Below are 21,115 nucleotides of genomic sequence, written 5' to 3' on the forward strand. Positions count from 1 at the left end.
TAGACGTCCATGTACGTGCATCGGGGGCATGTCTATCGAGCCAATGAGAAAAAATTCCAGACTCGGAGAATGAAGGCCATAATTCATTAGGATAATGTATTATAGCTCGGAATAAGCTAAGTAGCCGATTTGTACCTGCGTAACAGTGGTGCGAGTCATGCAGCAAGGTGAAGCATATGACAATATTGTTCTTGGCTGATCAGTCGAACCTTAATATGTAGTTGAAGAATTACCAGCAGGGACACCCTGAGAGAAACGTGTTTCCCGTTCATTCCTCAGCCTATCATGCTCTTTAGACCTTCGTTCGCCGTTGGACTTGTCCTGACAAACAACTACTCCCGGCCACTGAGGACAACCACCAACAGCAATACGCGCCAACTCCAGAGCCATGTTGCGACAGGCATACGTAATCAATGCAAGCCAGGCGTAGATGAAGTATACGGGTAAAAGGGATAATAGATGCTTAGCATCAATCTAAGGAAAATACCCGATGGACCATTTCCCCGCAGAGTATGCGGGGGAGAAACAGGGAATAATTTGTAGATCAACCGCAGCAACTTACTTGGCGTGCAGAACTAACCGTATGATTCTATGAGCTGTGTGGGGTATAAATACACCTGCATTCCCATTGCAGGTTCATTCTATATCATGGGATTCGGCCACTGGCGTAAATATTCAATATGAGAATAACAATTGCTTTTTTTGCCGCCATATCGAACCTCTGTGGGATCGCAGCTGGAAAGACTTTGAGGTCTTCGTCTCCAGCTACCTATACCTCGGAAGATGGAGACGATAATATCCTGCGAACGGGATATTTGATTGGGAATGGGAAGCTGGGAGGTACGTATTACCTTCCTACCGTGCGACTCATTGCTCGATCGAGACTGACCTATAATACTTTAGCTATCCCTTTCGGCCCTCCGGGCGACGAGAGGATCAATCTCAATATTGATAGTTTGTGGTCTGGAGGACCTTTTGAGATTGAGGTTAGTAATGCTCCCATGTGCTCACAATAACAGTGGACTAAGGAACGAACAGAACTACACTGGCGGAAACCCCTCCTCGCCGATATACGATGCTCTCCCCGGGATTCGGGACATCATCTTTCAAGATGGAACAGGTGGTAAGAATGAACAAAAGTCTCTTGTCAGGACTTAGCATTGACTAATACATCGGCAAGACATGGACGAACTACTCGGCAGCGGCGACAATTACGGGTCTAACCGCGTACTCGGAAATCTAACTGTTACATTCGACGGCGCAGACACTTATACATCTTATGGAAGGACACTTGATCTCTCGGAGGGTGTTCACAGGACAGAGTTCTCCTTAAACAATGGCAATGGCTCCGTGACCCTTGAGACTTCCATATTCTGCTCCTACCCCGATCAAGTCTGCGTTTATCATTTTGAGTCAAATAAGCGATTACCAACTCTGACGGTGAATATTGAGAATTTGTTAGTTGACCAGGGTCTTTTGGGCTCTACTTGTGAAGGTAGTAAAGGCGTCCTGCGGCATTCGGGCGTTACGCAGATTGGCCCGCCTGAGGGAATGAAATATGCTGCTGTTGCGCGGGTTGATCCAAGTTCAGCAAAAACGACATGCTCCAGTGATGGAAAGCTCCAGATTTCTTCGAGTGCAAAAGAGATTACAATTGTCATCAGTGCAGAAACAAACTACGACCAGAAGGCTGGGAACAGCGAGAATGGCTGGTCTTTCAAGGGGGCAGACCCAGCACCTATTGTCGAACGCACCTCGGCCTCAGCTGTTGCGAAGGGCTTTGAAAAGCTCCTGAATCGTCATACGGAAGACTATCAAAGTCTATCAGGCTCGTTCTCGCTTGATCTTCCGGACCCGTCGAATTCCGCTGGGGAGGATACTGCCGATCTGATTGAGGGCTACAGCTATAACAGCACCGGCAACCCCTTCCTCGAAAATCTCCTCTTTGACTATGGGAGGCACCTCCTGATATCTTCCTCGCGAGCAAACTCCCTACCCGCAAACTTGCAAGGCCGCTGGACCGAACTGTTAACGGCGGCTTGGAGCGCCGATTACCATGCGAACATCAACTTGCAGATGAACTATTGGCCTGCGGATCAAACAGGATTAGCAGAAACGCAGAGTGCGCTGTGGAATTATATGGCTGATACATGGGTCCCCAGGGGAAGTGAGACCGCAAAGCTGATCTATAATGCGAGCGGATGGGTGGTGCATAACGAGATGAATGTTTTCGGGTACACAGCTATGAAAGAGTCAGCTGGGTGGGCTAACTGTAAGTTTCCCTTTGGATTTTTCTGCAAGTAATTCCGGGATACGCGGCTAATACTAGGGATAGACCCCGCAGCAGCTGCCTGGATGATGCAACACGTCTGGGACGCTTTCGAATACACCCAAGATAAAGCCTGGCTCGAATCCCAAGGATACCCACTCCTTAAAGACGTCGCCTCATTCTGGCTTACTTCGCTCCAAGAAGATAAATTCTTCAACGACAGCTCTCTCGTCGTGAATCCGTGCAATAGTCCCGAGACCGGCCCAACGACATTCGGCTGCGCGCATTACCAGCAGCTCATACACCAAGTCTTCGAATCTGTGCTTGCGGCTCAGGAGTTCATATCCAATGATGAAACCGATTATATATCTGCAATCAAAGCAACTCTCAAGAAATTAGATAAGGGCTTCCATATCTCCTCATGGGGCGGGGTCAAGGAATGGAAACTGCCGGATTCCTACGGCTACGATGGTCCATCCACACATCGACACCTATCGCACCTGGTCGGATGGTATCCAGGCTACAGCCTCTCTTCATATTTGAAAGGCTACATAAACGAGACCATCCAAGATGCGGTCCGCGAAACACTAATATCCCGAGGCGACGGTAACGCCGAGGACGCAAATGCAGGCTGGGCCAAGGTCTGGCGCTCTGCATGTTGGGCACGACTTAATGATTCGGTGAATGCATACGACCTCCTCCGGTACGCGATTGATGAGAATTTTGTAGGAAATGGACTGAGTATGTACTCTGGTACAAGCCTGCCGTTCCAAATCGATGCGAATTTTGGATTCACGGGGGCTGTGCTAAGTATGCTTGTTTATGATGTGCCGATGCCGTTTGGGACGGACGTAGTCAGGACGGTTGTGTTGGGGCCTGCTATTCCTGCTGAGTGGGCTGGTGGGAGTGTAAAGGGCCTGAGACTGAGAGGTGGTGCGATTGTAGACTTCAGTTGGGATGATGGAGGGGTGGTTGATAGGGTTACCATTGTGGCTGGTGCAAGGGATGGGCGTGAGGTGCGACTGGTTAATGTGGCGGGTGAGGTTCTTGCTGAATTGTAGGGCTGTCTGTATTTTGAACTGGCCATATCCTCAAATCGCAGAGATAGAAAAATGGTATGTAATGGTACAAACTCCTTCTAGGTATCATCGCCAGACAAGGTTGCAATTCCGAACCCCCGGCACGCCCGGAACTGGGTGGGTATATTGCATCACATCTATCAGCACCAAATGCTTAAACACCACTTTTACGATTACAGGCTCGCGTAGCCATTTTCTTTTTCTCGATAACCAGAGTCATCCTCCCATACTAGATTGCCCGACTTGCAAGAAAGCCTACCCACGGCAAGTATAACAATGAATGGAAATGCCCGTCAATCTTCCCCCCTCAACAACGCCCTTCAAAACCGACCTCCTAAATCGCCATCTAATCTACGACTACAGTGTTCAAAACCCCCAGGACCCCACCAGTGAGATCCAAAAATGGCGGTACGAACTCTGGTTCTACAACGAAGACCGCGTCGTCTATGAAATCCACGGCGGGCCGATGGCCGGCAGGCGGAACTACCAAGAAGCAACGTACCAATGTATTCGGCCCGGGGAACTATGGCAGGTGAATTGGCTCGAGGAAACGGGGACGATTGTTAGTCTTGTGTTTGATATATCCAATAAAAAGGTCACGACTTTAATTGCGTTTTCGAGGGGGCATTGGGAGAGGCCGGAGGAGGCGAGGGGGGATAAGTGGGTTCAAGAAGATCTCGAACGCTTCAGGGGGTTGAGCAAGGTTGGAAGTCAGGTTGATAGGGTTATGTTAAGGAGGATTTATGAGGGCGGGGGAGTTGGAGGGGATTTGGATGGAATGGCCTACATTGTAATCTGGAAAGGGGACCGGTTATTAGCCCGTCGATGTCCTATTCGTTCTTTTGTTCTGATTACCCTTTCGAGACGCCATGATTTTTGTTCCACTTGGCCTTTTTCGCTATTGGCACAGGGGGAGTGCCTCCTATACCAGGCCCTAGAAACATCGGTATTTTGTTTGCAGGTATGCTTTATGTATAAATGGTCTACTCATTGTAGATGATGCGAGAATAAAAGACTGCGTGACAGCAGAGAGGGAGTAAGCTCAAATGTCAAAACCAAGCAAAATGCAGGCCAATACCACAGCTGGGCTTCTCGCAACTTTCTAAAAAGGGTACGACTTTCTTTCGGTGAGCGAAACCATCTTGCAATGTGGCACCTGGCCATATAATAGGACGTCACATTCGACGAACTCTATGGGAGCATTAATAGCAAATATTGGCAGGTTAAAACTGTAGCCTGTACAGTTATATTATCAGTTCGTGTCCAACTCCGAGATGTAGGCTCACTATGGGTATGATATGGCATTCTACTCGTCTCAACGTATTTTTTGCATCCTTTCTTCAACCACAAGCGCCGCAGGTTCCAGGAGGCATATGAAGCACAGGAAAACGTAGCAGCTTATTCCGGGGGCAAATCTAGCCACTCTAGCCACTCTAGCCACTCTAGCCACTCTTCGGGGGTAGCAGACCGTTCAAAGACATCTTCAAAGCCAGAGCCATGACAGTCTTGGGCGTCTGTAGATCCATCAGCCTCATCAATTTCACAATTCCCAAAGCCCCCACTGCTATCACTGCGTGCATCTCGCAGCGGGTACTCTTGACGGCACGATTTGATTAGATTTGCCGCAGCCAAATGGCCGTTATCCCTCGCCAAAAATAGGGATTTCCGGTACTGCGCACTGCCTCGGTCGTCGTACAGGGACGCTCCTTCGTCGATGAGAAGCTGAATAATATCCATACGGCCATATTCGGATGCAACTTCAAGCGCGGTTCTGCCTTCCTCGATACCTGGCGCGTTGACCTTGGCACCATGATCAATTAACATACGAGCTACACCGTAGTAGCCCTTGATAGCAGCAAGCTGAAGTGCCGTAGCACCTCCAAAGACAGCGGGGCCGGCGTTGACATCGGCCCCGTGCTTGACAAACAGGTTGATGAGCTCCAAATTCCCATTTTCTACCGCGCGTTGCAGCGCTGTATGGTGGTCTCTTGCCCGATGGTTAACGTCGGCTCTGCTGTCCTCGATTAACCGTCGCGCTAAAGCGACATTCTCCCTAATTGCTGCAGCTTGAAGAGAGGTGAAGCAGTTGACATACGAAGCCCGCTCCAGATAACGAACGTCAGAGGAAAGGCGGCTCGCATATAGTACGGCTTCCTCTTCTACGTTTGGACCAAGTTCATAGAGCATTTCGACCATATTTCCGTCACGCCAATAGATAGCTAATGCCATAGTTCGACCAACATCTGCTGAAGACCACTCATAAGACTCAATCAGCATGCGAGGCATCGGTAGCTGCCGCCCTCAACAGCTAGTTCAAGCGCTGAGTATGGCTTGTAGACCTTGCACTTCCTGTCTTTTAGACGCCCTGAAATATCAAGATAATGTTTATTTGACTTATGCTGTGGACGCTCTGGGCGACCTCCCGGACAGACACCTGTCGCAAGGATTATCTCGAGCAAGTCTCGTCTGCGAGCAAAGCACGCACACGCCACCGCACTGGGGGCACTTCCATGGAAACCTTGAAGCAGGTACTTTAATACTTTAGTGTCACCGTACGACTTCTCGACCAAGTGCACAGCTTCAGCAAGGCTTATATCTGTCACTGTGGAGCCATTATCCAGCATTCTTTTCACCAAAGATATATCACCTGTCGAAACTGCTGCCTCTAATAGTGCATCATTATCCTCTGATGTGCGATCCATCTCTGCAATCAAATCGCTGTCAAAAAGCCATCGTGCCAGATCAAGGTCTCGAGATAGCATTGCGTTTTCCAGAATTCGGACTCCCCTTTCAGCTATTAAACGTGGTAGTACTCCCCTCGTGCTTAGAAGTCGCGCAGCGTCTCTAGATCCAATATGGCAAATTCCACGGTCAAGGCCATCTGCCCCATAGTCTAACAACAGAGCGATGATTGATGGATCCCCCTTGACGATAGCTTCCCGGAACACACACAGACCTGAGATTGGAAACTTGTCATTCAAAGGTGCCCCATGCTGTATAACACATTCAATCAATTGCGAATGACTAATAAAAGGCCCGCTCCCATTCCTGCTGACCATCTCATCGTAATTCATGTGAAAAGCCGCGTGAAGCGTGGACCGGTCAACCGTTGCGCCGTATTCTAGCAGCACCTGAAATGCCTGCAAGTTTTGTTTCATCAAAGCTCTTCCAGTCAGCGCCAGACCTACTCTCCAGCTCACCCCCATACCCACACCAGAGAGTATGAGGGGTTCGATACAGTGAGTGTGGCCCCACTCACTTTCTCTTCAAGCGCAGTGCTCTTGCCATTGAGGTAAAATTCAAATTGACCATGGGCCGACTAACGGCTTGATGCTAAGCTGACCCAATCAGGCTTGATCGAAGTTCAACCTACATTGCAACGGAAAGACCAAAGAGACCCAAGATGCCAATTTTAAGACGTATATGACTGTATTATCCTTGAAAGAAAAGCAGCTTTACTACCCTGTATCAGCTCTGTACAGGCCTAAAGTCATGTGCAGATTATGCATAATTAGTCAGCCCCGTGGCCTTTCCTTCGCGGCATAATCCAATGTGTATAAACTTCCCCTCCCCAACAACCTGGAGGCATGGTCAGGTAGGGTTGTTCGAGTGCCAACAATGTTTCATGTCAGGATTGGAGGTGCTGCTGCTATCTTTAATTACCACTATCTGAAGCCATTGTTCATTCCGTCAACAAAGTCCTTGGCCCGGGCATTCTCTCGTCGTTTCTCTGTTACAGCCCTCTTGTCCGCGACGCGCTCAGCTATAACCACCTCGTCCCCTCACCTTAATAATCCAAACGATCTATTCGCGTATACATCGGGGCGCTATATTTACAACGAGAAATTCCGTCTCGCAGAACGATGCGTCGAGTTCAATGTCGAGGCTCTCAAGATAGCTGCTGCGCGAAGCGTTGGGCGCAACCATGTTTCGCGCATCCGAAAGCTCGCTGAGGGCGGGTTCAATAGGGCTTTTCTGCTGACCATGGACGATGGATTTGAAGTTGTGGGCAAGATACCTTACCACTCGACTGTTCCGAAAACACTCACGACGGAGAGCGAGGTTGCGACACTTGACTTTTTACGTGCGAATGGCATTCCTGTGCCTCGAGTCTATGCGTATTCCTCCAGTAGAGACAATGAGGTTGGAACAGAGTATATGATTATGGAGAAGGCCCCAGCAAGTCCTCTTGAGGGCAGGTGGTTCGATCTTACGCCTAAGGAGCGAGTTCGCTTGGTGACGAGCTTCGTCGACATTGAAAGGAAGCTTTTCTCTATCCCTTTTGCTTCGTATGGCAGTATATACTCCCGTGACCTTCTTACATCAAACATGTGTACTACCGATTTATTTACGAAGACAATCGAATCGAGCAAAATGCATGGTGGGGATCGATTCTGCATCGGTCCTTCTGCAGACTGCGACTTCTGGCGGGGTCGCCGTGCGATGCTCGATTCTAATCGCGGGCCCTGTATGTGATATTGTCCTATACTAACATATGAAATTTATACTGACGCGTCATAGGGACCGATCACCGTGAATATATTTGCTCGGTTGCGAACAGGGAGCTTGAGTGGACTCGTAAATTCGGAAGGCCACGGTGCAATCAGTTTCCACACAATGAGATCCTCGCAGGCGAAATTTCTCATATTGGATATATCGATATGCTGGAGAAGTTCATGTCTCTCTCACCGTTCATTTTGCCGGAGGATCGAGATGATCCTATGAACAAACCTACTCTGCGCCACCCAGGTAGATAAAACCTCTAGTAATTCCAACTTCGTAAGTTGCTGGTCGTGCTAATTAACAACAGATCTCAACCCGTCCAATGTCTTCATCACAGACACCGGCGAAATATCCTGCATAATCGACTGGCAGCACTCCTCCATCCAACCGTTACTCGTCATCGCCGGCAACCCACCCCTTTTCCAAAACCCAGACCCGGAACCTCCAGCAGGCCTAGAGAAGCCTTCACTATCAGCCGACTACGATTCATTGAGTGCCAGTGACAAGATTCAAGCCGACGAACTTCACCGCCGCCGTATGATTTTCTGGCTGTACATGGTGTTCAACGGCAAGGACAATGAGACCCATCTCGAAGCGCTTCGATACCCGCTCCTTATACATCGCCAACATGCAGTTAATAGAGCCGGACGGCAATGGAATGGGAATACCATCACGTTAAAAGGTGCTCTTCTCCGGCTTGTGCAGAACTGGGATACACTCGTCCAAGCTGGAGGACATTTGACGAAGATTCAGTGTCCAGTGCACTTTGACCAGAAGGACGCTGAAGAGTTCTACGTCCTGGAGGAGAATTGGTTCAAGATGAATATAATAGTTGAACATTGGAAGTCTCTTCTAGATGATATCGGTCAGGATGGATGGGTTAGGCATGAATCTTATGACAAGGTGATGGCGCTGAATCGAGAACTGAAGGCGGAATGGCTTGCGGAGGCGCAAGATGAGAATGAACGGAGGCAGGTGGATGAATACTGGCCTTTTCAGGATCATGAAGAGGTTGTCTAGTTCTTGCTTTTTTGAGTCCTAGGCAGATACTTCATGATGCTCGTAATGCTCGCTACCCGTTCCAAAATGATCTTGGGGAGCATGTATGAGTTTATATATTTCTCTTAATTATTGGACAAAAATCTCTACTGGATGAGCCTTGACGAGAATCCAAACGACTGCCAAATGATCCAATTACTACTATACATCCATTGCGATCTATAAACTAGTCTCTGCTTGACGGCGACATTTGAAATCGACTGCACCTCTCGCCCGGCCGAAAGAAGAACCCGTACATGTCCGATAAGGAACGACCGCGCACTGTCAAGAGATACGTGACCCCTGCTGAAACTTTGAAAGACCTTCGAAGTGTTCAAAAGTAGGCACTTGGAACCGGACAGACGCCTATACAACCTCCGGAGACGAGGCCCGCGCATCCCAGTCCTCACGCCGTTCACTCTTCACAATAGTCGTGATTGTCTTGACAATATTCTTTCCAGGGCTCGGGTTGTCAACCTCGTTCTCGACCTGAATATCCGTAGACCCATTATCCAGGGTTGATGCATCCACGGTCCCCTGGACGTGATGATCCTCTAGTGCGTACGAATCATCGTCATCTCCGTCCATCACAGTGTCAGGCTTCTTCCTCGACCATACGGCCGCGTGGTATGTCTGCGGCTGTGTCTGTGCATCTGGATGTCGTTGAGACATGCGAAACTGCACACCTGACCGGTCGTTCGACGACGAACCCAATCCATCAACGCGGTTAATCTTCCGCTTCACGACCTTCGATATAAGTTGGGCCATTTGCAGCTCGAGGTACAGTTTTACTGTGTATGTGACTGGTGCAAATTGGACGTACCTACCGTAGTACAGACGAATCGTCAGCTCACCAAATTCATTGAGAACAGATAACAAAGGTGGAGGGGAGGAGGTAAGATGGCAGGGATAGACAGGTAGGGAAGACATACGCAAACTGATCCGGCAAACTCAACAACCCCAGCAGAAACCCATCCATGACCGTCGAAACCCCCACGAAGCCAACATTAAATTTATAAAGCGTCCAATACTTACTCAACCCCTCCGCAATAAGTCTATACCGCACCAAATAAAGGAAGTAAAAATTCAAACCGAGATCAACAAGGAGAAAGAAAGATTTCTCGACGTGTTCGAATATAATATTTAATCTCTTTCGGAACGGTGTTGCGGAGTCGAGATGAGCAGGGATCCATATAAATGCGACTGCGAGATTTATTGTGCCGATAGCGAGGAACAGGGTCCATCGTAGTTGATGTGACTTGCGTTTAGATACCATGATCAAGGCGATTCTGTTCGCGATGATCTGCGAGAGGAGTTGTGTTTGGAAGGCCCAGAGGGTTACGGCTGTGATATAGTATGCTAGACTATAAATCAATCGCAACCGTCAGTTCCACCCCTCATCGGTATATCTGCGTAACTGGATAAATTCAGAGCAAGTACGTACCCAGGCTTAATAACACCATCTAACTGCATCCTCGTCGTCGAGGCAAATAGTAGATTGACGAGGGACTCGAGCCAGATCATCCAGAGGTATGCATGTGTTAGACTGTGCGTGCGTTTCCAGATGTGGATTGTTTGTCTGATTACACATTCCATCGTGAAGATGAAGAAGCCCAGGAAGAGGCCAAAGAAGAAGACCGAAACGTCCATGGTGGCCTGGACCTGTTGAGGGAGGTACGGTGGGTAGGTAGGTGGTGTTTAAGCAGTTCCGGACAAGCAAGCGATTGATTGCTATGTATAAAGACTCCCAAGAGGGAGGCTCCTGGAGATTATAAGCCCACGAATCAAGCAGAGAAGAAAAGGAGGTAGTCAGTCGTCTCCTGAATGAACCATTGCAGGCACATTTCTGAATCTTCTGAGTAATGATACTGAGCCGCCAGACATATGGATCGGTCATGTAAAAGGAGGCAAAATAAGCGCTCTCTACATATGGAGCAAACGATAGCAATTGGAAATTCCCCAATCTTTCGAACCTTGAACCTTACGCGGACTGGATAGGGGTGGGGGAGTTCGTGATGCAAGAACAGGGCGTAATTGTGTGAAGTGCTTGGGACCTATGGTTCTACAAGGCAACTAACTTGCGATGCCCGTGCTTTAGGCGATCTGTACTACAGCGAAGTATCAAGACCTCTTGAGTATTTTCGTGTCACAATGTCGGGACGTGGTCGAGTATACGGTAGGAAAAACCTACTCGGCTCGGGAGGGGATAGGTGAGGAAATGTGTGTAAGAGACCAGGAATATGACGGAACCTGTCAAAACACGGAAAGCCATGCAAAAACAGCTCAAAGTCTGGGCAGGTCTTCTTTCTGATAATAAAGTGCCTAGCAAGGTCCGACTAAACAGAACATGAGGCACCTAGGTAGTACGCCAAGAGGGCTGGACGCTATCAATCCTCCCCAGGCCCCCTTTTGTGAGCAGACCCTATATCACAAGAGTATTATGGGGGTAACAATTGCGTACGAGGAAAAACCGTTTCGCATTCCGCCTATGGTACCTAGGATAGTCCGAAAAATAAGCACAAGGCAACGGGCCCCAATGTCCGGCCGATGCAGGCGTTGTGATACCTTCGGTTGCTCGGAGCCCCGGCAGGAACGAGATCTGGGGTTACCGTTTGTCGATCTTGAGGTCTGCAGTTACACGACGAACAAATTACCCTGCGCGGAAATGTCAGAAATACTCGGATGAAAATGCGAATCGAGCCGAGCTGCTAGCTTTTGAGTCGATATACTCAACCGTATCTATGCAATCGATTTGTGTACTACAAATATACAAATTTACAAGGTTTCTCCTTTCTACTTTCTAGAGTATACTTCTGCGCGGGATTTGAGATCGGTGGAATAAGTTAAAGTTGGAAATAGAATAAACATTAATACCGCTCATGCATATCACCATATCAACAACATCGGCATCTATATACATCCATCAAATCAACAATCAACAAATCTATCGCCACGTTGCGCCATTAGCATAGCATTACCCAGTTCAATAAACCCAAGCGTCCAATGCGTGCGGTATATACAAAACATTAGTGTGGTGTAGGTATGTAGTGAGGTAGCGAGGTATGAGGTATGTGGAAGGTACAATAATGTACACAGACAAGACAAGACAGTATAGGAAATATCATAAAGGAAGTGAGTGAGTGTGTAGTGGAAGGAAGGAAGGAAGAAGAAGCACTAAGGCTTCGAAAGCTGCTCCTTACGGAAGAAAAGCAAGAAGCCCGCACAAACAAGCAACTGGCAGAACAAGGCGACCCAAAACCAAGCATTCGAGATACTGGCAATACCCTGCGTAACATCCGGAGAGATCGGGCCAGGACCCAAATTATTCGGCGCGAATGCCCGTGCGCAGATCGTGGCTATCGAACCGATGATTTGCGATACGATCAGTGTGAAGCACATGTGCATTCTCGTAAGTGTCTGCAGGAGGATGATTCCGAATCCGAGACCTTGGATTGAGTCCAATACACCGAGCCACAGCCATAGGCAGCGAGAGACGAGCGCGCCACCGGTGTACCCGCCTGCTACCCAGGGGAGGTAGTATCCTATGCCCGAAACACCCCACCAGATTTGGATGAAGCGCGGTGCGCCGAGACCACATGCAAAGACGGGCAGGAACCAGGAGTGCTGCTTTGAGAATTGGGAGACCAGGTAAAGGAAGAAGCACCACAGTACACCGAAGAAGAAGACGCAGAGGATGACAATCTGCCACTTCTCGGCATGTGCGGATGTCCATAGGAAACTCCAGTTACGGCCGTACGGGGCGGACAGCCAGAAGTTTGTCAGGATGACAGCGACAAAGTTCCAGAGGACGATCTTGCGGCGGAATAGCGAGCGGTAGAAGGAGGGGACTTTGCCGGGGGTTTGGCGGTAGTAGTTTGGTAGTCCGAAGATCAGGAGGAGTCCAATACCCCATAGGAGCATGGCGATCGGGTAGCAGATTGCGCTCATCTTCCAGGTGTTGCTGATCTGGTTGTCGGCTGTGAGCAGACCCTCGCTTGAGGCTTGCGTGAGTGTCGAACCCCAGTACCAGAGCGCAATGACATAGACCTGCTGGATACCCTGGATGACACAGGCGCGGAAGATCCATTTCTTGACGGGGGCACCACCTTCGTCACCGAAGTTCAAGGCAAAGAAGATGGATCCGCTGGAGGAGGCAGCGGCGTAGAAACCACTGCCAACATTCTGGATCCAGCCGCGAGTGAAGGAGTCTGCTTCGAAGTGCGCAGAGCCAATGAGGAGGAATGCAATGCCGTACAGGAACCAGGGAGTCGAGAGACAGACGACGGATTTGAAGTACCGGAAGACAAGCCACCAACAGGCAGAGGTGATCGCATAAGTGGTGGCAATACCGTACAGCTTCTCGGCCGTTTGACCGACTTCACCTGTGAGCAGGGTAATCTGGTACGAGTTGGCAGCGATGATCTGACCAAGAGCAAGGAAGATAGTATAGACAGGCCAGTCACCAATCTTAACCTGCATCCACTTCTTCAATCCAGTAGGCGGAACATAGTCCTTACCAAGCAAGAACTCATCATCTTCAGTCTCAGGCTGAGAGTGCGAGCCCTGACGACTGTTCGTCTCATTGATGTACAGCGACTCATCCGGGGAGTGGTTGTGCTTATCACGGAAGACAGAAGGCGTGAGCGGCTTGGTACGTCCGAGACGAGCATCGCGGAACTTGTCGAACCATTCCCGCTCAGACTTGATGAGGAACTCCTCAATACAAAGCTGCGACTCAGAGTTCGACCCGTTAAGCTTCTCAAGCGATTTCTCAAAGTGCCCGTAGTACTCGCCGTTGCTATCCGTGAAGAAGGGGTCGACCTTCTGCAACTTAAAGTCTTTCTTACCACCGACGACCGAGTCAAGAGACAGAACGGAAGCACTACTCAGACGGTTGGCCTCGGCAGCAAATGGCTTCGGCACGGGAAGAAGAGACTGGTCGGCCGTTGGTGGAGTGCCAGGACTGCTGGGTGGAAGACCAGGAAGAGGCGACATGGGAGGCTGCAGGGAGTCCTGGCTGTTGCGACGAGAGTAGGGCACGACACGAGCACCGGCACCAGAGTGACGGGCTGCCTGGGCCTGTCTGCTTTGCTCGATCTGGGCGGGGGTGAGAGTGTACTCGTCGTCTTCGTAGTAGCTGAGGATAGACTCGCTGTCGCTGTTGTCGTCGGCGTCTGTCTCACGCTCTGATTCCTCGTTGATAATACCGCTAGTTTTCCTAGCACCGCTGCGGCCGCGTCGAGAGCGATGACCAGGACCGGATCGCACACCAAGGGAGAGCGAGCGCTGAAGACCGACGGGCTTGGTACTGTCCTCGGGGTTCTGCTCGGGGCTGTAGACGTTCTTGTTGGGCTGGCCAAAGTCGCTCAACCGGTTGAGGTTCGAGTAGCTGCTGTCGCGAGACATGGCATGAGGGGGCGGGATGAGGTTCATAGGCATGGCACCAGGAGGAGCCATAAGCGGGCTAGTAGGCCTGTTCGAGGGCGTAAGCGTACCGCTGGGCGTGGCAGGTCCAGGAGAAAGCAAAGGCGTCATCGGCCGTCCGTGCCCCTTAGCAACCTCCTTGTTGTGCACCTGGATAGCAGTCGACTGCAAGATCTCAAGGTCCTCAACCCACTGCGCGACAGGGAACCGTTGCTTAGCGGAGCGAGCGCGCATCATGGCACGCGTAGGTGTTTTGGAGCTCAGCGCGGCATCAATAGCGAGCTTGAACTGTTGCAACAAGTGCGATGTTGAGACGGATTCAACGGTATACCACCAACCAGGCATTTGACCGAGACCACCAACACGAGCACCGATACCAAGCGCACCCTTACGACCGAACTCGACGGCGACAAGACCAAAGGGCTCGTCACGCGAGGGAATAAGGGCGAATTCAGCACCAGAGAAGATATAAGGAGGCAAAGCAGTGAACTCAGGGCGGGAGAAGACGCGACCAGGGTAAACCTTCATCATGCGATCAAGCTTGAGCGCCGCAAAGCGACCATACAGATCAATGACAGGACCAACGCAAATAAGCTGGACATTGGGACGGGCCTCAAGAACAGCAGGCATAACGTCCGCAATAAGATCAACACCCTTCTGCATAGACCAGCGACCGACGAAAACGAGGAGATCGGCATCAGGGTTCTGCTCGAGACCAGCCCATTCCTGCGCTTGACGCTTGAGTTCAGCGCGGCCACCTTCGAAGTCGGGGTCGACCTTGATGTCTTCGTCTGTAGGTCTCTCGCCCTTTGTCCATTCACCGACGTCAGAGGGGTCAGGGTTAGGCAAGTTGCCGACCTTGCGCAGACCCCAGAAGATAGGGTACCGCGCGTATGAACGCTTTCCGTATTTCTTGGACACACCGACAGCACCGAATCCCTGCTGGTGAACGCGGAGGTAACTAGCTCCTGAATGAAGCAGGTTAAACACTTCACCGAATTGGACGTACGAGCGGACGGTGTCAATATCAAGGTTGAAGACCGAGCAGACTTCCTCTTTCTCCTTTTGCGTGCGCATAGGCCAGAGACCTTGGAACTCGGCGTTGTGGAGGGACAAACAGGCTGGGATCGTTTCGGGGAGGAGGTACAGCGGTGCGACGGAGCCGTGGTAGTCGTTGATGTGGTAGATGTCTGGTCTGAAGCGCTTGATTGCAGCTGCGATACACTGGTTCCATGCGGAGTAATAGACGGCACTGTCGAGGTCATCCATGCGGGCAGGGTAGGGCTCGGACTTTGTTTGCTGGCGGAACACGGGCGCATCAAGGAGGACGTAGGTGATGTTGTTCAGGACGTGAGTCTGTACCTGGATCTGGTAGGGGTTGCCTAGGATAACGACCTCCATGGGTTCAACAGGGGTATCAACAGGGTACTCGACGCCGCCGACACAGGGCACGACCCAGATAAGGTCCTGGTGGCCGAGCGTCTTACCCATCAATTGAGCCATGACACCAAGACCACCGATCTTAATCTTAATAGCCCAGTCCTCAATATCATACTCCATGGTTGCGATCAGAACGGAGCGGCGCTTCCCAGTACCAGCAAGCGCAGTGGTGCTCTGCATGAATCCAGACTTGGACTTTCCAGCAAGACGAGCAAGAGGGTTGACTGAGCCGCCCTTGTCCTCGCGCATCTGCTTGAGCTTTCGGCGGAGAACAAGCGGGATCATACCGTGCGTCTCGGAGACACCAACCTGGTTGAACTTGACCTTGTAGAAGGACTTCATGAAGATGTAAACGCAGACAGCACCACTAAGCAGCGGGACAATCCAGAAGAGAACAAACATGGCGATCTGGCTGCTCTGGTGACCGACGGGGATAAGATCATAATGCAGCGTCGCGTCATTGATGTAGAACTTCCAAGCGATGTACGGCGAGGGCGGATGCTCACTGATGTTCAGCAGAGTAGGCGAAAGCGAAGAAGGAGGCATGCGATCGAGGACATTATCTCCATCCGCATCACCAAGGACATAGCTCTGATCAGGTTGTCCATCGGGATTCATACCCCAGACGTTTAATTGACCGACGGCAGGCCACTCGGTGGTAAAGTGGTACTTCCAGTATCCGTCTTCAGTATCAAGGGCGATATGGTTGCGCAGACCTTTGTCGAAACCATACTGGTTGTAGGGACCGTTGAAGAAGAGGTGAGGGAAGCGACGCGACACTTTATGGTTCCAGCCTAGATCGCCCTCCTGGATGTAATCAGAGGACCCAGTAAGACCGCTCCAGTACTCGACGCGCAGGTGGTGGCCGTCCCACTCCTGCTGCTTTGTGCCGGACCACTCCAACTCGTCAATTGTGTCGTTACCACCGGTGTATGTCTTCCAGCTGGAAAAGGACGAGCCCCAGTTCGTCGAGTACCGCCATTTATCGGCACCAGCAGCGTGGTGCTGGACGAACAATGTGCCGTTCTCGGACTGGTGAAGCAAAGAGGTGGAGTAGTTCGCCGAGTGGAAGACCATAGGGTTATCGACCTGTCCGACACGGAAAAGGAAGTGGTCAACTGCGTTGGTGGAGTCGTCTTGGTCTTCATTCGTCGCGTTCTTAACAGTCATCTTGTGAATACCGTTGTAGACGCCTGTTACGTCGGCGGACCACTGCCATTTACCGGGGATGGCGCCCGTGTAGCTCTGAGCCAGGTAATCGATGGTGTCATCGATATCAGCACAGTCGACGCTGTCTTCGTTGACAGTGGGCTGCCTGTTCGCTTCGGTGGAGGACTCAAATGTGATTGCGTTGGTCACAGACTCGCAGTGCATGGCCTCGGAAAATTGTAGAGTAATGCGCAGTGTCTCAGAAGCGTCAGGCGCAACAGTCGAGCGGATGGGCGTATCGTGTCCAGCAGCTGCATTATCGCCAGGCTGGAACTTGGTAATCATCGGTCTAGGTCCCTTGAAGTTGTCGCTGGGAACATAGGCACGGAACTCATAGCGGCTGAGGGTCATGTTTCTCAGACACCCGTTTGCCTTGGTCGACCCGTTGTATCCCAGATGCACAGGCCCATCAATGAGCGTATGAGTGTCATAGGGATAGAACAAGTTCGTAACCTCAGTGCCAGACGGGAACGGCGAGATCAACGCGGTATCGTTATCCGTGCAATCGAACTCATAGTCCATCGTGCGGTTAACATTCTGGTAGACCAGCCAGACCATCTGGTTGTCGTCGTCGTCTCCAAGATCCTGCACCGCTGGGTTCCTGTCGCGGCCAACAGACCACATGCCCGTTTCGGTCTCGGTGCCGTTCGAACCAGGGTAGTAGACGTATTCGGTCTGGTTGCTGAGCGCGTTCAGAAGGTAACCATCGTTGAGCATGGGGTACTGCTCGCGGACCTCGAACATGCGCTTGTAGATGTTGCGCACAGGGTGGGCTGGGTCGCGGTGGTCGTAGGACACTGTGTCGTCGTAGCAGCCTTCAGAAGCATTGGTAATAGGCCACTTGTAGTACTGCGAGGAGTTGAGCGAGAAACAGCCGTGCGTTTTCCACGCAGTAGCAGGAGACATGGCTTGACGTCCGTAGATATAGTTGGAAGCCGACGCATCAAGAACATAGAACGCCTGTTCCTCACCCCAGAGCATAAGCGGGATACCAGGGAGCATGAGCGTCGTAATAAATGAACCCAGCAACTGGCGCTCAACACCCCACTGAATAGCAGGCCATCTGAACACATCCTGGTTGGTAACACCGTACATATGGCGCGGATCAAACTCGCCGGTATTCGCATTAATCAAATCGTTCGTGCTCGTCATGTTCGCCCACGCGATGACAAAATCGACAGGGACATCAAATCCAGCAGCCAACTGCCCATCCATACCCAAGAACCGCGTCAACGCACGATAAGTCGAGTAGTGGAACGCACCGGCATCAATAGCCTCGTGCCCGACCTCACGCAGGAAATGCTGCGGGTCCGACTCGTTCGTCAACTTCATCGCGTCCATGGGGTCGGGGATATACTGGTTCGCTTGACGACCACGGCCCAAATAGATCGATCCAAACTGGTTACCACCTGTGATTTCACCGGAGATGAAGAAGTTCTTCTTGCCGACTTTGCGCGCGCACTCGCGGTATGCCATGGACATATCGGCGAGGGCTTCGACAGTCGACTGCGTCGCCTTATCGTACCGGAATCCGTCGATGTCGAACATGGTAATCATGAGGCAGGAGTGACGAATCAAGCGCTCGCGCACGGAGGGATGCCACTCTCTCAATCGATCCTGCACGGACGCGAACTTGGCCAGTTGACGCTGCCAGTCGGGGAAGACACCGAAGGCCTCAATGTCGCCGTACTGGTCGAAGTCGCTGTCGTAGCACCCGACCAGGCCGGCTGTGAGCGATTGATTCACAGGGTATCCGTCTTCGTACCAGAAGCGGGGGTAGTCGCAGGTAGCGTTGTAGTCGTTGCCGATTTCGAAGTCGACGTAGCGTCTGTTGGACTTCCAAAGGGCGCGATGCTCCTTTTCGCTGAAGGGGGTTGTTGTGTTGAGGTGGCCTTCGAAACCGATCAAATCACCCATGCTATTGTCAATTCAATATTAGCTATGCTCAGAATACATACGTTTGGGGCCAACTCACGTAGCAATTGTATTGTCGAAAATCACGTACATCCCGCGCTTATGGATCTCAGTAATGGCATTGCGCCACTCCTGGATGTTTCCATAGTGCTGGTCGAGCAGGGTCGTGTCGAGCGCCGAGTATCCATCTGAGCCCCAAGGCTGGTTCATCAAGATCGTACCTGCGAGGTAGAGACCCTTCACATCGTTAGCTGACTCTATCCTTCTTTGCCCCAGAGAAAGTTAACAAAACATACCTTAATGCCCATACCCTGCAAATAATCCAACGTATCCACCAACCCCTTAACATCACCACCATGGCGCATCTGATTAGAATTCAAATCATGCTCGAACTGCGTGCCGTTGATATTATCGTTAGACGGATCACCATTCACAAAACGATCCATGAACAGTGTGTAAAATGGGAACCGCCAGTTGTCCGGCGAGGGGAAGTAGTCGCCGTCATGGTCGGGCCATTCACCCCAGTAGTCGGCGGGGTCTGTCGCTGTCTTGTTCTGGTTCGTGTTGTAGTCGGCTAGATCTGGGTCGTATGGCCATGCTACTGCTGTTGTTGACAGCAGCGCGATGGCAGCGGCGCCGTATGTGAGTCGCATCCTGATGGATGGGACGAGGCGATATGATAGGGGAGAGAAGTGAGGTGTAGAGTCGATCACCGACGATCAAAGACTCTGCGCAAGAAGCCTTATCGCCAGTGGGCGATGGTGTGTGCTGGCAGGTCAAGTCATGGAACAGCTCAGCGATAGCACGTGCAAGCTTTATCAAACGATAAGAGGTTCTGTTCAAGCTCACTACCAGTATGTCGGTGGTAGAAGGAGTAGAGGTGGAGAGTCAGGAACGAGGAGATGCAAGAAGAGAGATTGTTCCTGAGTCCCTGGACGAAACGATGGACCGGGGGACTGGGGTAGGCGCAGTAGTTGGGGGGAGATAACGAAAGCCTGGCCTGGAGGAACTGGAGGAAGAGCAAGATTGGAAGTGGAACGAGCGAGAAGGCGAAAAAGAGATTGAACGAAGGTACCAGAGTTCCTGCGTCTGGGTGTGATAAGGCTTACATACAATTATCAGGGCCCGGCAGTTGGAATCAAATGAAACGCTGGATAGGAACGATTGCTAATTATAACAGCCAGACTATATTTGCAAACCCACCTGGATAACTTTGCTCTCCAGCTAGACTAGCTAAGCGACACTAACTGGACTTAGGCTGGGCTATCTGGGTGCTGGACTCCCAAGTTCCTGGCGGCGGTGGCCACAGCAGGAGTAAGTGGACGGGGGCTCTGCTACAGTACCCCATTTGGGCGGGCGATAAGTTCAGCTCCTGCAATTTCACTACAAACTGGCATATCTGCCGATCTGGACGTGATCAAAGAGATTGCCGATCGAGGGTAAGATAACATCCTGAAGGAAGACGTGCGAATGAGAGGGCGTGGATACATGCGGCGCTCGTATTGCAGTAAGCCCTACCACGTCCTGACTCTGGCGCTGGTGGGCCCAACGGGGCGATGGGTCTGTCTTTTTCTTCTTACCGAGGTCGACCCTGAAAATCTTTGTTTCTTGTCTGGGTGTTCCTTGGATTGTCACCGTTAGAGGCGTTCTTGTACCGTTGTTCCCTGTTATCCATTGCTGTCTCTCTTTATGGTTGATTGTCGTCATTATGGTTGGATCCAATCGACCAGATAAGCAGGCATAACATGGCGTATTAATGATGTATCAGCTGCAGGTGGCGGCGACTAAAGTTTCCTAATACGAGAACACCATGTCTCAGAACAATCTCATCCTGGCAAGAAGCGTGGTCCGCTGCAATTCGACGAGTCCGAAAGGCTCCGGTGTAACCTGCTTGGTTCCAATGCAGAGGGCAAAAATTGTGGATTCTGTTGTAAGACATTGCCAACAATGGAGGGTCTGTTGCAAAATTTCAGTTCTGGAAGACTTAAGCGGGTCCCTCCAGGGTGATCGAGGATTATCAAGATTGGTGTCATGGTTCGATCAGGTATTTTTATGTGGACCAGTACAGACTCCCTTACTCGGCCCGATTGTCGCTTTGGGTTGGTGCCTGCCGAGTATAAATAGCACTCTCGTCTATTTCTCGCGGCCACATGAGACCGGTGTCACAAAGTAATAAGACATTTGGGGTAAAATAATCTAAAGCTCACCATTGGGTAAGAGAAATCGATGCGACTGTGTC

General features: G+C 50.9%; 6 protein-coding genes across 6 annotated transcripts; 3 read left to right on the top strand and 3 right to left on the bottom strand.

The window, feature by feature from the left end:
- Nucleotides 1-680: 680 nt before the first annotated feature.
- Nucleotides 681-3,330, top strand: BDV14DRAFT_207734 (glycoside hydrolase family 95 protein; the record flags this gene model as incomplete). Its single annotated transcript, XM_073775210.1, has 5 exons — nt 681-840; nt 904-986; nt 1,039-1,123; nt 1,181-2,272; nt 2,336-3,330. 5 exons carry the CDS (start codon nt 681-683, stop codon nt 3,328-3,330), a joined length of 2,415 nt encoding a protein of 804 aa, XP_073629908.1.
- Nucleotides 3,331-3,634: 304 nt separating this feature from the next.
- On the top strand, nt 3,635-4,221 carry BDV14DRAFT_198411 (phenol acid carboxylase; the record flags this gene model as incomplete). Its single annotated transcript, XM_073772941.1, has 2 exons — nt 3,635-4,138; nt 4,213-4,221. 2 exons carry the CDS (start codon nt 3,635-3,637, stop codon nt 4,219-4,221), a joined length of 513 nt encoding a protein of 170 aa, XP_073629909.1.
- Nucleotides 4,222-4,746: 525 nt separating this feature from the next.
- On the bottom strand, nt 4,747-5,634 carry BDV14DRAFT_198412 (ankyrin repeat domain-containing protein; the record flags this gene model as incomplete). Its single annotated transcript, XM_073772942.1, has 1 exon — nt 4,747-5,634. The coding sequence occupies one exon, from the start codon at nt 5,632-5,634 to the stop codon at nt 4,747-4,749; it is 888 nt and encodes a 295-aa protein (XP_073629910.1).
- A 1,332-nt stretch (nt 5,635-6,966) lies between these two features.
- Nucleotides 6,967-9,116, top strand: BDV14DRAFT_207735 (kinase-like domain-containing protein; the record flags this gene model as incomplete). Its single annotated transcript, XM_073775211.1, has 4 exons — nt 6,967-6,988; nt 7,112-7,816; nt 7,870-8,097; nt 8,159-9,116. 4 exons carry the CDS (start codon nt 6,967-6,969, stop codon nt 8,869-8,871), a joined length of 1,668 nt encoding a protein of 555 aa, XP_073629911.1. The 3' UTR covers nt 8,872-9,116.
- Nucleotides 9,117-9,255: 139 nt separating this feature from the next.
- BDV14DRAFT_198414 (uncharacterized protein) lies at nt 9,256-10,539 on the bottom strand (the record flags this gene model as incomplete). Its single annotated transcript, XM_073772943.1, has 3 exons — nt 9,256-9,712; nt 9,822-10,253; nt 10,334-10,539. The coding sequence occupies 3 exons, from the start codon at nt 10,537-10,539 to the stop codon at nt 9,256-9,258; spliced, it is 1,095 nt and encodes a 364-aa protein (XP_073629912.1).
- Nucleotides 10,540-11,936: 1,397 nt separating this feature from the next.
- ags1 (alpha-1,3-glucan synthase Ags1) lies at nt 11,937-20,036 on the bottom strand. Its single transcript, XM_073776576.1, has 3 exons — nt 19,173-20,036; nt 18,938-19,113; nt 11,937-18,880 (listed from the first exon to the last, which is right to left on the bottom strand). The coding sequence occupies exons 1-3, from the start codon at nt 19,527-19,529 to the stop codon at nt 12,064-12,066; spliced, it is 7,350 nt and encodes a 2,449-aa protein (XP_073629913.1). The 5' UTR covers nt 19,530-20,036; the 3' UTR covers nt 11,937-12,063.
- Nucleotides 20,037-21,115: the final 1,079 nt, after the last annotated feature.

Source organism: Aspergillus stella-maris (genome assembly GCF_047715825.1).
Source record: "Aspergillus stella-maris strain CBS 113639 unplaced genomic scaffold BDV14scaffold_16, whole genome shotgun sequence".
Taxonomy (NCBI): Eukaryota; Fungi; Ascomycota; class Eurotiomycetes; order Eurotiales; family Aspergillaceae; genus Aspergillus; species Aspergillus stella-maris.

What these genes read in the sequence shown, in the direction of transcription:
- ags1 (XM_073776576.1), bottom strand. Translation starts at nt 19,529, where the DNA reads ATGCGACTCACATACGGCGCCGCTGCCATCGCGCTGCTGTCAACAACA. An exon ending in TGCAGGGTATGGGCATTAAG is followed by an intron (nt 19,114 to 19,172) that starts GTATGTTTTGTT and finishes AACGATGTGAAG; the next exon opens with GGTCTCTACCTCGCAGGTAC. An exon ending in TTCGACAATACAATTGCTAC is followed by an intron (nt 18,881 to 18,937) that starts GTGAGTTGGCCC and finishes AATTGACAATAG; the next exon opens with CATGGGTGATTTGATCGGTT.